This window comes from Colias eurytheme, chromosome 13, assembly GCF_061535395.1.
Source record: "Colias eurytheme isolate Ceu_HAF_F1 chromosome 13, ilColEury1 Martin Lab GWU primary, whole genome shotgun sequence".
Taxonomy (NCBI): domain Eukaryota; kingdom Metazoa; phylum Arthropoda; class Insecta; order Lepidoptera; family Pieridae; genus Colias; species Colias eurytheme.
The window spans coordinates 2842552-2858380 of NC_142992.1; the positions used below are offsets into that span (position 1 = coordinate 2842552).

Genomic DNA, 15829 nt, shown 5'->3' on the forward strand with positions numbered 1-15829 from the left:
ACTAAATAAGCGGAAACAAATATTAAAGCTACTTATAATTCATATTAAATCCTCCGTCTTTAGAATTTTAGATTAGATCCTTTGATGACATTTATCGACACCGCTTGAATGAAGCAGTTATTTATGTTATTTCAAAAGATAAATTTTATTATCTATATGCTAAAATCACTTCAACAGAACAAAAAAAGTAAACTTAATTAATGTTTATATTCATACACACTTATCATACTAATTAAATAAAAATCTGATTATGTTCGAAAGTTATTGTTAACACATGTTTTAAAACGCATATTTTAAACGACTCGCTGATTAAAATGTTCTCTTAATAAATAAAAATGCGTGTAGACTTGTCATAACACCGCGTGGCATATATCATAGAACTGCGTATACCAGAGTGCTGACTGCTGCACTAATTTCCTAGACGCGAACGCACTGCGTATCTTATACTTTGTATATTTATAGATATATCTACGGTCGCCCACGCACTCTAAGCGGATTGTCGGCTTATCGTCTTACCGCCTATCCATTTTTTTACAGTAGCAAAAAGTAGTTATGAAGAATGGAGGCAATTTACTTGGAAAAAAAACGTCAACAAAGCCTTCATCCTTTTAGCTTCGTTGGACGGGGTTTTCGAATTCCGTGACTCAAATAATTATGTTTGAGATGGGGGTTGGGAAATTATTACGATATTGCTTCGATTAACATTTTGTGGAATTTGTTGATTTCATTTTTGTACAAGCTTGTGTATAAATTGCGGTCATGTTGAATTTTGTTTTTAATATGTTTTCGTAACATAACAAAGGTTACACGCACGACCCTTATTTTAGGAATGATTAGAAATACCTTAAAATGTTCTATATAAAAATAATTGATAAAAATTTGGAAAGTTTACTGTAAATTAAAATTAATGAAATTGCGTTACTTCAAATTTTGTCGATGATAAAACATAAGTAGAATGTAAAAATAAAAGTTCATAGAAATGATCTATTTGAGTGGAGAACAGTTTAATACTAACCTAAACAAATATACATATTACTATTTATAGGACACTATTTATAGGCAAACAAATAGAAAATACGTATCTTGTTTACAATGTGAGATATTATGTCGAACTCGTTTGTTCTATGATTCATAACGGTACAGAGAAATCGAGCCATTTCTATGTAAGAATAAAATAATTATGTTTGCTTTTACTATTTAATAATTAATTATTTTTTATTAATGATGGCCCTCTGTTGTTTTTTCATCATTAAAAAGAAGCATTTCTTAATTTATTCCGATCGTTATATACGTAGACTTTATTTGATTCATCATAATATCGTATATAATAATATAAGCAAATAGCATAAGACGCTGTAAATAATAGTGACTCTTCTTCAATCATAAGCGATTGCAAATATTTTATCAAATTTAATAATTACATATATGTTCACTGATTAATTTTATATCTTCTCTGCGCATCAATTCAATGACTATACATGTCAATTCTGTACGCTCATTATTATTTTAACAATTATTTCTTATATCAAATCTCTATCACAACCACCACAACTCTACATTTTTCATTTGTCAACCATCATACGCTAGAAGCGAAAAATGTCCGCTACGTCAAACCACAAACAATATAATACTCGTGGTTGTAGTGGTACAACCACGGTACAACAGAATGTTCAAGTCTGTATGCACCGTACAGTTATTTGCGAAAGTCAGTGAACGTCTGTGAGCGCTGGATGCCAATCTCACATAGTCATATGTCAACGTCAGAACGGTGATGCAACCACTATTAAACCTGAGTCTGAGATAGGCATGCTATTAGGATGTGATTCTGCAAAACTAGAAATACAAATCAATGAGGGACTCGTTTGAATTGCAAACTCGTGGCGTAATGGCTCGTGTAGGTTATTACATGGAGATTATGTGCTTTATTTATGTGTGAGGATTAGTTTTTATATGCGTGTTTTGTATGAGTGTTTGTTTTTATAATTACTGGCTATGAATACTAATTGTTTAATACCTTGCTGTTTGGTTGCGGACGGGCATACACAATAACATGTTATTTAAATTCAACCCGTTATTATATTATTAATTATTATTTTTAGCTTATTAGAATTGAGCTGTAACAACAAATTAGTCACTCATATCAACATTTAAAACTAAACTTCTACTATTCCTTTTAAAAACGGGCAACACATTTACAAAGACTTTACGTAAATTCTAGTTATCATGGGCATTGGTGATATTCAGGACAACCACTAGTTAATTTCCCGCTCTACAATAATCCCAATTTAGTGGTGTAAATATTTGTTTCAACCTTATCTTCATAATATCTAAACAATCAGAATTCAGACGCGTGGCAAGCCGCCTGGCATGCAGCCCGGCAAGTAGCCCGGCAAGCAGCACGTGCACTTACGGTCCAAACAAGCTAACACGGGCGCATGCACAAACAACATGTTTACATGCTTGTGCACTTTGAACGCAAGCGTCTGAACCCACCATAACATCTTTTTCTTTATTTGCAGAGCGGCGGTTGTCGATCGTCTAGCGGAGCGGTGGGCGCGGTGACGGTCGCGAGCGCGGGCGCGGGCGCGGGCGCGTGCGCGGGGCGCATGGCGAGCGCGGGCGCGCAGTTCCGCGGGGGGCAGCAGTGGGCGGCGTACGCGCAGCCCTGCCGCTACCCGCCGCCGCAGCAGCAGTACGCTACGGGGCCGTATACGCCGCACCAGGTAAATGAAGCCCTAATAAACAAGACTATTCGACATCCGTAATTACTCTAATGAATCTCTAATATCCTCATTTCCGTACTGGATAGTTATTGATAGATGAATTAAACTTGAGGAGAAAAAAAATTGAAATGACAGATACTTAAATTAGGTACTCTTTTTGATATAGAAAATTATCTCAAGAAGATAGCATAGTCGCTATTTCTACCGCTTTGCATAAGAAAGCCTGTGTCGCAAAGTTAGCATAGAGTCACTTTTAGTATAAGTTCATTGCCCATCACACATTGTAGATAGAGTTTAATTTTAAAACATTTTTTATCATAACTTTTTGTGACATACTATTTCCTGTAGCCCTCGTCTATTCACAATAAACAATTGGTTTCAACAAAACCCTATAAGGCTCTCGCCCAAACTCCCTCATACATAAACTCGTGATTAATATAAGATTATTAAGTGAAGTTAGTTCGTTGACACGACTCCATCATGGCCAGCCATCTCCAAACAAACGATATTCCGTCCATGATTAATGATATATTGAAACACTTAAAGTTAGAAGCATGATTCGCCAAAACTAGTTAATGCGAAATTCAGATTGCGATCCGTATTAATAAACCGCTTAATGGTTCGTACACTAAATTATCTTAATTAACGTTGATTTAATCCTGGTTAAAATAATAATCAATCTATTTTAATTGTTAGATCACGTGAAAGATCGTCTGATGAGATTAATGCGATAAGCTCTCTGTTGTCTGCAATATGGTTTGTTTGTGTGAAATATGCAAATAATTTTGTTTAATCCAATCTATTTGTTTTATTATAAACTAGCGGTCCGCCCCGGCTTCGCCCGTGGTTCATATTTCGCAATAAAAGGTAGCCTATGTTCTTTCTCAGGGTTTAAAGATTATCTGTGCCAAATTTCATCAAAATCGGTCCAGTAGTTTATGCGTGAAAACCATACATACATAAATACATACAAACCTTTCCTCTTTATAATATTAGTATAGAAGTATAGATTATTTGTATCGCTGTGCTATTGATATACAATATAATTAATTCTTCTGTCTAATTAATCAAGATATTTTGAAATTGAAATTGAACTTATTTATTAAGGAATTTATAAGAACGTTATAATATAGAGTTCAGAGTAACTTAGTACTAACGAATTTAATATAATCGTAATAACCAGTCAAAGCTAGGCAGATAAAGCAGACTGTCATAATGTTACCATGTCACTATCTAGAACCGATAGTAAAGAAGCTAAAGTACTTCTTTATAACGGTTTTCATAAAAATGTAAACTATTTTATGGCGTAACCGTGTAACGTCAAGATTGTACGCAAACGCGTTAAAGCAACTTTTCCTTGAGGATAAGAAAGCTTTTCAACAATGTAACAGCAAGGATAAGAGGTTAAATGTAAGAAGTGATAATGCAGCAATAGATTCAGCTTAATGATATTACTAAGCTTTCTTGAATGGGGAATTCTACTCCGGCTATGCAGTAGCCAGTAACGCAATAATAATACAATACGTCATAAGTATGAATGAGAGACTATAGAGGTAGGGTGAGTAATATAAAAAGAAAAATAATACTTTTTCACACATTATTTTTTTTTTTATTAGACTATCTGTTATTAATCTGACTAAAGTTACTGCAGTTATTGTATCATATTATGTTTTAATACAGAGACAAAACGTAATATTAGTAGGATTACACGGATTGTACACAATACTACCTAATCTATCGGTGCCCCTAATCCGATATTACCCCAATTAGATCTATTTATAATACTAACATTTGTCAGAAACATTTAAAATATCTCAAAATTACCGTGTCTCATTCCTTTCATAAATCATTTACGAAAATACAAAAGAATTGTTATTTTGCTAACTCATAGTACTATAAACAGCTCGCTATACTTCATTGAAAGCGTAATACAATTTAGTTACGATTTGGAGCGTCTAAAGGCGCCTCAGTGCGCGCTAACCGAGTTTACGAAAGCGACATAAAGCAGATGTCGCACAAAAACAGTATTCACAGATCGCGCTGCACCCCCATTCACCCTCCACAAGAATCTCGTAAAAGAAATTTCCCGTTCTTATCACTTTTGAAATAAAATGTAGCGCCTTAACGTACATACGTGTTTTATTAGAGCCGTCGCTTCACGATTTATCTCGCGATGTTAAACTCTTTTTGTACCTGTTATTTTGTACAGTGAATAGGCTTATTTTTGTCGTGTATTTAACCCCCTATCGTGCATTTTTTTCAATCAATTATGTGTTCTACAAAAAGATTTGTGTCACCATAATATAAGGATGAAAATGTTTATTTTGTTATCTGTTTTATTATGTTGACATTACAATGTCTTTGGTAGAATCATACTCTACTTGGAACAAATAATAATAATCTCATAAGTCACAAATTACAAAATGAGTCACTATTATTCTTGAATGATCCTCAACAGTTGTAAATGTCGGAAGGATAGCTATTAATTTGATTTGTTTATTTTACTTAGTTTTTGTTTTGTCTGTTCTACGGCCGCTTTACAGCCGCTGGAGTGTATTTCATAAACAATACTTAATTTTAAAACTTTAAAACACACGTGTCTTGGTAAGGATGTACAGATTGGATAGGAAGACGAGCAATGTTTGCTTTTTCACGCAAATCTACTAAAGCAATTGGACAGAAATTTGCCATGGCGTTGGATTATTACCTACTTAATATAATTTAAAAAAGCAATTATTATCTCATTATGACACGCTCTACTCCCCTGGCTGAAATGTAGTACGATATAATTAATACATATATCCATTCCGCATTTCTTAAGACCAAATAAACTGTTTTCTCACACATCCATTCTCGAATACAATTCTTTTTTACGAAAGCAATATTTTATAGCTGGCAACACTGCTCCTGACGATAAATGGTTAGTTTGATTGGGAATAACTTTACATCAACGTTTAAGTATCTGTGCACCGCTGATTAATGGCCGGTATATGTCAACTGTCACGGGTGTCACAACGCCTCAGTTTGTTAGATGCGTCACGCACTTACAGACAGGGATGCCAGTTTTTTAATCCCAATATTTAGGCGAATTGTTGATTAGAAATTTGCTATATGCATATCCCAAACAATAATCGATCAAACTACAATACAAACAATTTTTCTTGTGGATTTGTAAATACACAGTAGGTTTTTGATAATTTCATCGTTTTATACACGTACAATATCAATAATAACATCACATTAAAAGAATATCAAGCCATTAGAAATTTAGGGGAAAAATAACGCGGAAAAGTAACTTCATTCAAGCTGTTTCTTTTTATTTTTACATTAGACTTCTATTTCATTTCGCAGACAGCCCTGCTTCCTAAAGTGCCCTCAGCACTTTTTTGGGGAAAGGATCAATGTTTTTTTTATCACAAGGAGAACCATAAGTGCTTAATTCACTCGCGAGTTATGTTCCGAACACATAATCCGTATTATGTGCCCCTTTTAATATACCTTCTCTTGACAGATAATATTTTCAAATCTCCTATTGGATTGATGACGCATTTTTTTTCTTTTTGTAGTTCAAAGGTTGAGATAAATAATGAAGGATTTTTTGTAGCTATTCATAGATAGTTTCACGATAAATCTTTGGTAACTCAGGAATGAAATTGTTATTTTCTGCGTACACTACAAAAAAAAATTGCGTATACATATTGATTTAATAAATAATTATAGCAATACCTTCTTATTGTTATATTTGCTGTTTTCATTTGGTGCCGCTCACATAGGAACTGAACCATGATTGAGAATAAACACACTTTATGTTTAAAGTTCTACTACGAATTGTCCATACTACGATTATCCTTTATTTATTTCATCTTAAACTTAACTCCTTTAAAAAACAGCGTGCTACGCGATCTAAATAGTTCTCGATTGTTATAACGCTTATGCAATCGATCGTCATACATAAATCTATTTCTGGATAAGGAAATGGATTGGTAACTACCAACTACACTCCTCGTACGTTTATTGACGCGGCATAATAGTTTATTTTAGTACAATGTGGAAGGGCACGTTTCACATGTGTGACCCTCGTCGGGGCGAAGGTATAAATAAACAAGACTTGCTGATATCTGTCATCCGAAGTATTAGATTTATTTCTGCCTCAGCGGAAGGTGAAGAACCCGCGCCCCTCGAGCCTCGAAACACCAAAAGCAAAGATTTAATGTAACACTTAATTTAGCAAGTTTAAAAAATGTAGTTCCCTCCGAATCAAATATTTATGCGGGTTGGGTTTAGTTCGAAGTTCGAGCATGTTATATTGTAAATCGAGGGTCCGATCACGCCAAAAAGGAATTCTTTTTGTAGTACGAAGCGGATGTTTTCGGTGTTTTTTGTTGAATTATGGTAATGTTTGAGTGACGCAGGCTGGGCCAACTGCCGATATTTAAATTTACTGGGATATGGGAGCAACTTTTTCCCCGATATCGTTTATCTTGTGTCCATTGTAATTTCGTTACGATACATATCGTTTTAGGATGATTGCATTGCTTGGTTTTTTGTTTTTGAAACTTTTGCTTTTGAGAACACTTTCGAAGTCTGCCTCAGAACCTAATGTGAGAGAAATTTATGTTTTGTCCGTCTTCAGTAACGTTTGCACCACCCTTACATATGGATTATACAATAAAAGTTTGCCTTCGAAGTGAGGGTGGAATACATATTATTGCTCCTTCACGTTGTATGTAGGTACATTATCCACCAACTCTATTCATTAACGAAAAGAATAAAGACAACATAGAATATCCATGATACTCGATGCTTCAATGTTTAATTTCCTCAGCAGGGGTTTTAATTTGTTGCACTAATTTACTCATCTGACGAAGCCAATTTTATTTACATACAAATGTTTCTAGCGACTATCAAATCGGTTGTATCCTGGATTTCTTACAAAACATCCTCCACTAAGAATTTTACTTTTGTATACCCGTAATACATTTACCGATACGCCGATCTAGTCAGCGACAAACAAATGGAGTGAGCAATTTAAATAGATTGAATGGGATTTGTATTTCATTTAGTTAAGCCTGCCAACAATAAACAGTTTTTTCAACAGAATATTCAACAAATAACGCTCTGTCTAGCTTTTGAGTTATTGGACGCGTTTATTTCCTTTTTGTTTGACTTGTGGGCGAGAAGATTACGTGGTTGATTGGAAGATGGAAGTAAACAGATGTTAATTATTTTTCATTTTAATAATGGAGAGGCTTTTTCTGCTGTTCTGTTAAATACATGCGATAGTTATCATTACAGATTTAATTGTTGTTTTGTATTCTTACTTATTTTTGTTTAGAAACATGTATAGTTATATCTCCTTATATAGTAAAATGCATAACTACCTACTCACTTCAGATATTTCACTTTCATACGCATAGACGTTCAATGTCCTTAAATTTAGTATCACCTCATTTAAAACCCTAGATAAAGTACTGCTCCTACAATAAAGGTTAAAGTAATATATGTAATTCTAAAGCCAGATATATATTTAATACGAAAGTTTATGTTATAACACGTAGGTACTGGTATAATGATACTATAATCTGCAGGGATGTAGGTGCGAGGCGTCCGTATTAATAATTAATGGCAACTCTATAAAAGTATATCGTTTCGTTATTAAATCTAATTATATGGTAGACGCACGTTAGTCGGGACCAACTGTTGAGTGCGAAGTGATTCCACCCCCTTTTATCACCCCCCTTTTATAGCCTCCCGTCTCCCTTCGCTCCTTATGTGTGACGTCATTGCTCTCAATATGAGATGCTTAGTGTTGTAGTAAAATGCATAATTGGAATAGAAAGCTTTTTATTATTTCTATGAGTGCGTGTTGTGAGAACTGTGTAGGAATGCAGTTGCGAGAATCTGAAATATTGGAATTAGGTAATATCCAAATAAGTGTTTATGATAACATTCATTTTTTAATACTTATATTCTTCGTCGACGAAGACTTCTCGAACCGTACCTACCTAATAATGTCTTTTCATTTACGAATAAATATAAGGCTCATTATATCCTTTTAATAAAAATTTACAAAATAATCATTGCAACCGCAAATGTTTCTACATCTGTGACTACAACCTATTCAACAAGAAAATAATATCCCAAAAACTGTACATCATAAAGTGTACCTAATATTAGAAGATGGATCATGCCAGTATAATGCTGAATATGAGAAAATACTTTATTTAAAGCATACAGTGGCACGAGGATTTAAATATAAAATATGGTTAGGTGATTAAGGCATGACTAAGACGGTGTGGTTTTACACAAATAATAGACATCTGCGGCTGCAACCAAACCGCAAGATGTCTATGGGAAAGTAAATTTTGCAATCGAATAACCTCGTACAGATAGAGTTTTCAGATGTATAAAAACTGGCTATATTGCGTGATAGAAAAAGCTTCTGTTTTATAGGCTAAATTTAAAATATAACTGTTTACAAAATATCTACAGTGACGATCAGTGTCTAGTGTTATTATTTGTCTATTATAGCGCATGGAAAAGTAATTTTTTGTTGAAAAATATTATAATTGGAGAAACAAGAAACTGTAACATAATCTTAGCTCTATAATCTATATCCCAGTTGGTTGGCCAAGATTATTGTCAGCGAAAATTTATAATATTTCTGTTAGTTATTTTGCACGCCTCATAAGCGAAGCGTTGAGGTGGGTACTACTGTCACTTCGCGCAAAACATCTGATTTTTCAAACTTAAAATGTCTTTATGTATCATACATTGCACTTGTAAGATAATACATACACACACATATTAAGAAAAAACACTATTTTTAACGTTCATGATATTTTTGATGTCATTTTTGTTATTTAAACTAGTTAAAAAACAGTTTAAAAAAGTTCTGTCTTGGACGTCCGTGTGTCTGTATGTGCGGATCCTTTTTCTTGTTACGATACGAACACGATAGCGACCGAAATACTTTACTAATCGAGTCTTTTTTTTTCTCTTACGCTTGAGTATGCTCAGGAATAGAACCCTTTCATTTTTCAGGGTCTGATTCGATGTGGTTTAATTGTTATTAAATAAACAAAAATAATAATTAATAAATATTTATTAAAAAAAAATTATGAGGCGTGCACTTTTGGATTTTCCAAATTATTATTTAATTACATTTCATTCAATAGTCAACATTCGAGAATTTTCATTCCTTTTCATACCTTATAGTAGTAGCTATTTTAAGATACAATAAAAAAATATGATGTAAGTAATTTTATAAGTATTTCTTTACTACCTATAACGTTAATAGTCGTGTATCTAACATATCATAATACATAAGCCACACACTGGTCTATGGTAATTTCAATAAAAAATCATGAAGAACTACAAGTGCAATAGACTAGCGATACTCCTTGTAACAATTCTGCCAAGGTCTTCCCAATTACAAGACTTAGTTGGATCGACTTAAATTATAATCCAAATAACTCTTCACGCTCCACGTTCACTCAAAATGAACTCTTAAGTCACGGGGACGTTTTAACACATGAATTAGTCTTCATTTGCGACTTGCGCCCTCCGTGAACGGTGATAAAATCCTTCAAACGCTGTGAGAGTACTTCATGTACCCTTGGGCACAAACGACTGCCCTGTCACCCCGCACTCGGGTATTGTAGGGCCCTTAGTTAATAGCCTACGAAAACACTATACTTCATTTTGTTTGAGTCAAAAATAAAGAACCTTTTTACTTGCGGGAAGGGTTAAACGCTTTGAATTATTCGGTGCAACACTGCAGCAGTGTCAGCGTCAGTTTGGTGTAATTTTAAGTTGTACCTAAAGGTGAATGCATGGCATATGCTTTGCCGAAGGATATTTGTGGTTTTATACTTGTATTACTTTGGCAAATGTTAGTATGTATATTAAAAGCAGCCATATCATTAACCTGACTTGATAATAAGTTATAATCGCGCTTAGTGAATTTGCGAAGCTATTTTTTCTGTTATTTGAAAATATAGTATGATAAAAAGATATCATCTTTCCTGATCTCAGTAATTCCTCATTCATCTTATTTCATCAAATTAAAGAAACAGGAGTTCTTAAATATTTTTTGTATTTTAATTTTCCGCATTATACCGAAAACTTTCTTATAAAACTCGGGAATATCCTGTCGTTAATATTCACAATTTATTCCCGATCCATGGTAATTTGAAGTAGAGAAGGAAAAAAGTATTTTCCGCGAACTCCGCGTTGATATCTCCTCAAATAGAATCGTCAAAAGTTTGTGATGTGTTTGCGAAGTACTGATTACTTGTCAGAATTGGTTCTGGCTCTAAGCGTGCTGTCGCCTGTCACCTGAGCGTCTGATTGAGCTCTCATCCGTTCTGAATGTCATAACTGTGATGTCATACAGCTTTTGTTTTGAAAATACACGCGCTGAAAGTACTTGAGCAACAATATAATAAGTGTAGGTGTGTAAGTGTAGGCGGGATAGGTTTTACTTGCAACTTTAATGTTCAGTGGTGTGATTCAATTAAGCGTTGGCATTTAGATTAACATAGAGATATTGACGTGTTTGATATTCAGGTATAGACTGCTTTATATTCAAAAATTTATCCACCACAACATATTATAATTAATGAAAGGTTTCTTCCACTTTTTCTCTGTGCTTAATCTTCTTATTTTCTTTCTGAAAGTAAAGTAATGCAAATACGAACTTCTACTTCCATCGTTAGCATAAACTTACCATGAAAAATACAAAGAGAAGTCAGAACACACTTGACGGTTAGAAACAGGAGCATTATAGTTTGAGATGTCGCTAAACTTTTTAAATTCGATTTCGAGAAAGCGTGTCTCGAGTGGAATGAACTTGTCCAATGGCAACTCCAACTTCTTGAGTAATATTGAAGAAATTAAATTACGAATGTGACTGATGTGGTCTGGCCAATTTGAAATATTAGTGCTCTTGAGACGGCTTGCCTCTTTCCGTTTAATTATTTTAAACTCTAGATGATTGCTACGGAGCGCTCTTTTCCGATAAGAGATTTTGTTGAGTGCATTTTTAATTTAGAAGGCTACTCGAGTTTCTTTTGAGACTTCATTCTGAATATGATTGAGTTTTTCTTTATGATTAAACAGGCTAAAGAATTAGGAGATACCTAAGCAAAATTCTTAAAATTGCGTTTGTCAAGTTTATTTTTCATTCAACAAATAATCGATGTCCAAATCTAATAAATTGTTTTTATGTTCCAAATGTGAACAATGTTCTTTTTTTTCGGACGTAAATTCCGATGTGGATAATCACTACATAGTATAAAACAAAGTCGCTTTCCCTGTCCCTATGTCCCTTTGTACGCTTAAATCTTTGAAACTACGCAACGGATTTTGATGCGGTTTTTTTTAATAGATAGAGTGATTCAAGAGGAAGGTTTATATGTATAATAACATCCATTAAATAGTGGAGAAGTACTGTTATTTTTGAGGTTTCTAATGTGATATCGTAAAAAATTACATTTTTTCCGCTTACATTGCAAACGCAGGCTGAACCCTACGAGTTTTATCAAAATAATGTACCTACTAAGTATTATACACATTGAAATGGTCTACAGAAAAATCCGCGATGGTGAAAGAATGCTTAGATGATGTCTATCTCTTATGGATAACCCACAATAACTTTTTTTTGTAATTTACTTTTTACGACAAATATTGGCTAATTTTCGATGCGATTTTAACCAATACAGCATTAATCCTTTGCCAATTAAATACCTTGAATACATTGTTCATTTAATATAGATCTATATGGCCCTTTACACCGTATGATTTAAGTGAATATTTTCGAAGATATTACAGATTTATAAAAATAAATTGCGGGACGTAGCGTTTGCGGCGGTACCGGCCGGCCGCTCGGCTATATATTTTATACACGTGCGAAGCCGGAGCGGGCCGCTATGTTTTTATATACAACGTTCACAGTTTTTCTGTAGTGTATTTAGTATCAGCATTGCACCCGTGCGAAGCCGGGGCGGGTCGCTAGTTATTTATATAGTACAAAAAAAATATAGTTACTTCATTTCATTGAGAATATAAAATTTAAGAGTCCAATTCTCAGACCAAAATATTTTTTTCTGTAACATTTTGGGATATAAAGGATGTTTTATTAATAACCACATGACAAAGCAAAAATATACCTTGAAATTATATACGTGTTATCGTTTAGAGACCCGTGACTCAATCATTTCCTCTGTATTTGAAACATTTTCATTTAAAAGAATGTGAATGCTTTGGTAAAAGAATTGCTCTCAAAGATTTCCCAACGGACTCGCTATTGAAAGCTACCTTTAATATTTCTAATAAAGTATTTGATGAAGTTTCAATTTAATTTTGAAAAATAAGAAGCGATATTAATGTGGGACCGTGTTGATTTAAAACGTTTTTATTTATACATATATACTAAAAAGAATATGAGAGATTTTATAAGAAAAAAGTATTGTGCCATAACCTTTGATTTATAGAAACCAATTGATGGAATTCTATTCATACATTTTTTTCGGAATATAATATATTCCATTCGTTTACATATATTTATCATGCCATTATCGATAACGACGAATTCTGTTTGAACTTTTTATTTACTCATTGTAATTGATCAATTCATTGGGACATAATTGTCCAACTACCATTCTTATTGGACATAGTGGCTATTGATAAAAATATTGCTCATAGATCAAAAGAGTTCAGAACATCACATAATAAGACTAGCTAGTCTTGGACAGCTGTCCTGGCAAACGTTGTTCTAGCGTACTCTTGACACTTAGGGGAAAATAGATGTTAGTCGATTCTCATATATTATCTACCCAATTTACAAAATTTCATGAGAATCGGTCCAGCCGTTTCGGATGAGTATACTAACGTTATGACACGAGAATTTTATATACTTAAATAGAAAAATAGAAAAATATAAGAACATATAATAATCAGTTCTATACAATAAAATGCCAAACGTCAAGCTCCATACATTGTTCCGTAGCACGCGCAATTATCATCAATTTGGAACTAAAGCCAAATATACACTGAAAGTAATTACACTCAGTTTAATTCTCGTATAAGTTACTCATAACTCTTAAGTAACAATTTGCCAGCAAGTTATCTCTTACATGTACCGACACGCGTACTTTATGCGTTTAATATGTAAACTTTATGCAAATAAATAGGGTAATTTGAAATACAGACGTCTCATAATGGACTTTGAACTGTTGATTTGTATTATTTTATAGACCTTTACTTTTTTATGCTACGTTTATTGGACACTTACTGAGTATTGTTTACTCTGTAATTAGAATTTATTCCGTGGGTGGAATTTCATCGTACAATATATTGGACAGGAATAAAACAAACAGAATGAAAAGTTATAGTAAGAAGATTTATTTGTAAGCAATTGTATATATGTATTATTATTCAAGTAATATTACGTTCGGTGTTATATAAAATAAAAAATAATCATTTCATTTCCTATTTTTATGGAAGGAAGCTATTTAGAAGATCGTAGATATATTTTATCTAAATATTTTTGAAAACCTAAGTACGTAGATATTAAAAGTACACACAATTTAATAGTTTTAATATCCATTTTCAATAGATTTATCATATATAATTTCTGTTTACTCTACATTCTCTTCAAAACCAGTATCGATAAAACCAGCTTAAACTTACCATACTCTACCTACCTAATTTGTCAGAACATTCTAAATCACACATTAAAACGAACAATCAGTAAGTCACAGCTTAACAACGTGACCTCCCAAGCGTAGCTTCCTGTAGGTAGTCCGTGCAAGGTAACTGTCCAAACGAGGCCCATACCGTTGGCTCCTGGTCCATACGACCTGTCGATTAAGGGCGTGCTCAGAATCGGCATGCGTTCATTACCTGGTAGGGTTGGCAGCGTTAAAAATGCAGCGAAAAATGGGATAAAATGAATTTTTTCGTATGTTCGTACTTTTACATAAAATATAAAGTCGGAACATAAAACCAATATATATATAACGTGTCTTCCTCACTATTAAACAAATAGGTACACACAATACATTTTTTTTCTTTAACATGAAACAATGACAAAAGTAAACAAATAAAGTTAAACTGAAAGACGCACTACTAGAAGATCAATGTTGATAAAATGAAAAAGGTGACCTTTCAGATAAATTTTCTTACGATCGTATATCCGAACATTTTGTACAAAATTGCATTACATATTTAAATGTATGTGAATACCTACTGACATTGAATTACGTTCTTACGACTTATCGTTCATCAATCTTGTAAGGGGATATCGTTTCACTCGATAACAACGGACGTAGTTTCACACCTTTTCGTGTTTTATTTGTTCGATATTTCCTTTTTAAAATGTATTATATTCAACGTTACGGGTGTCAGTGTGAATAAGATAAATTAATATCAAGAATGCCAACGAAATCACCAAATATGTTGCATGAAAGAATAGCGATCGTGATTGTTATTACCCAACAAAAATAAATAAAAACATAAGGTTATTTTCGTATTACTAAAGATCACAATCTGTTCGTAACCATAACCTATCCCAACATATTCCCCGTACAACGAACGGGTACTCATAACTTAGGCGATATTTCATCAGGTGACATCCCTACAACCCTCCCTATTCATTATACCCGGCTGAATAACTAATGGCGTGCGTCTTAACGCGCCTCTAGGAGAGCAGTTATTTTCAATGAAGTCGCCCAACCCTTGTTATTCTCAATTCATGAACTTAAACGCGTGTGAATACGACGAAATTGCTCATTTGCTCGACTCACGTGCGTATGAGCAGCGTCATTTTGATGTAAACAGAAATTAGTGGCTGTAGTTTGATGATACTCTGTAATCGTAGAGCAATTCCGGTTTACTGTATGTCATGATGTAAATAAGAGGTCTTGCTTTTCTTCCTTTCATACTAGAATCTTATATGAATGTGACATCTTTTTATAGAGTCGACTTTCAATCCATCTTTCAGTAACTCTACATCGCCTTAATTATAAGTTTCTTACAAAGGATATGATATGATGTATGATAGATATATCAATTTAAAATAATTAAATGTTTTCTTGAACACG

The 15829-nt window shown here is 33.6% G+C and overlaps 1 protein-coding gene and 1 long non-coding RNA gene across 5 annotated transcripts in view; one reads left to right on the top strand and one right to left on the bottom strand.

Moving 5' to 3' along the window:
• The window catches only part of LOC149903248 (uncharacterized), a 309864-nt gene that overhangs the window by 169037 nt on the left and 124998 nt on the right, over positions 1–15829 (bottom strand). The window lies entirely within an intron of this gene.
• shep (RNA binding motif single stranded interacting protein alan shepard) overlaps positions 1–15829 on the top strand; it is a 99983-nt gene that overhangs the window by 77197 nt on the left and 6957 nt on the right. For all 4 annotated transcript variants that reach the window (XM_090108982.1, XM_090108979.1, XM_090108981.1 and 1 more), the window contains exon 2: positions 2520–2723. In XM_090108982.1, coding sequence (XP_089965108.1) covers positions 2607–2723 — 117 coding nt within the window. In that variant the 5' untranslated portion in view covers positions 2520–2606. The remainder of the gene's footprint in view (positions 1–2519; positions 2724–15829) is intronic.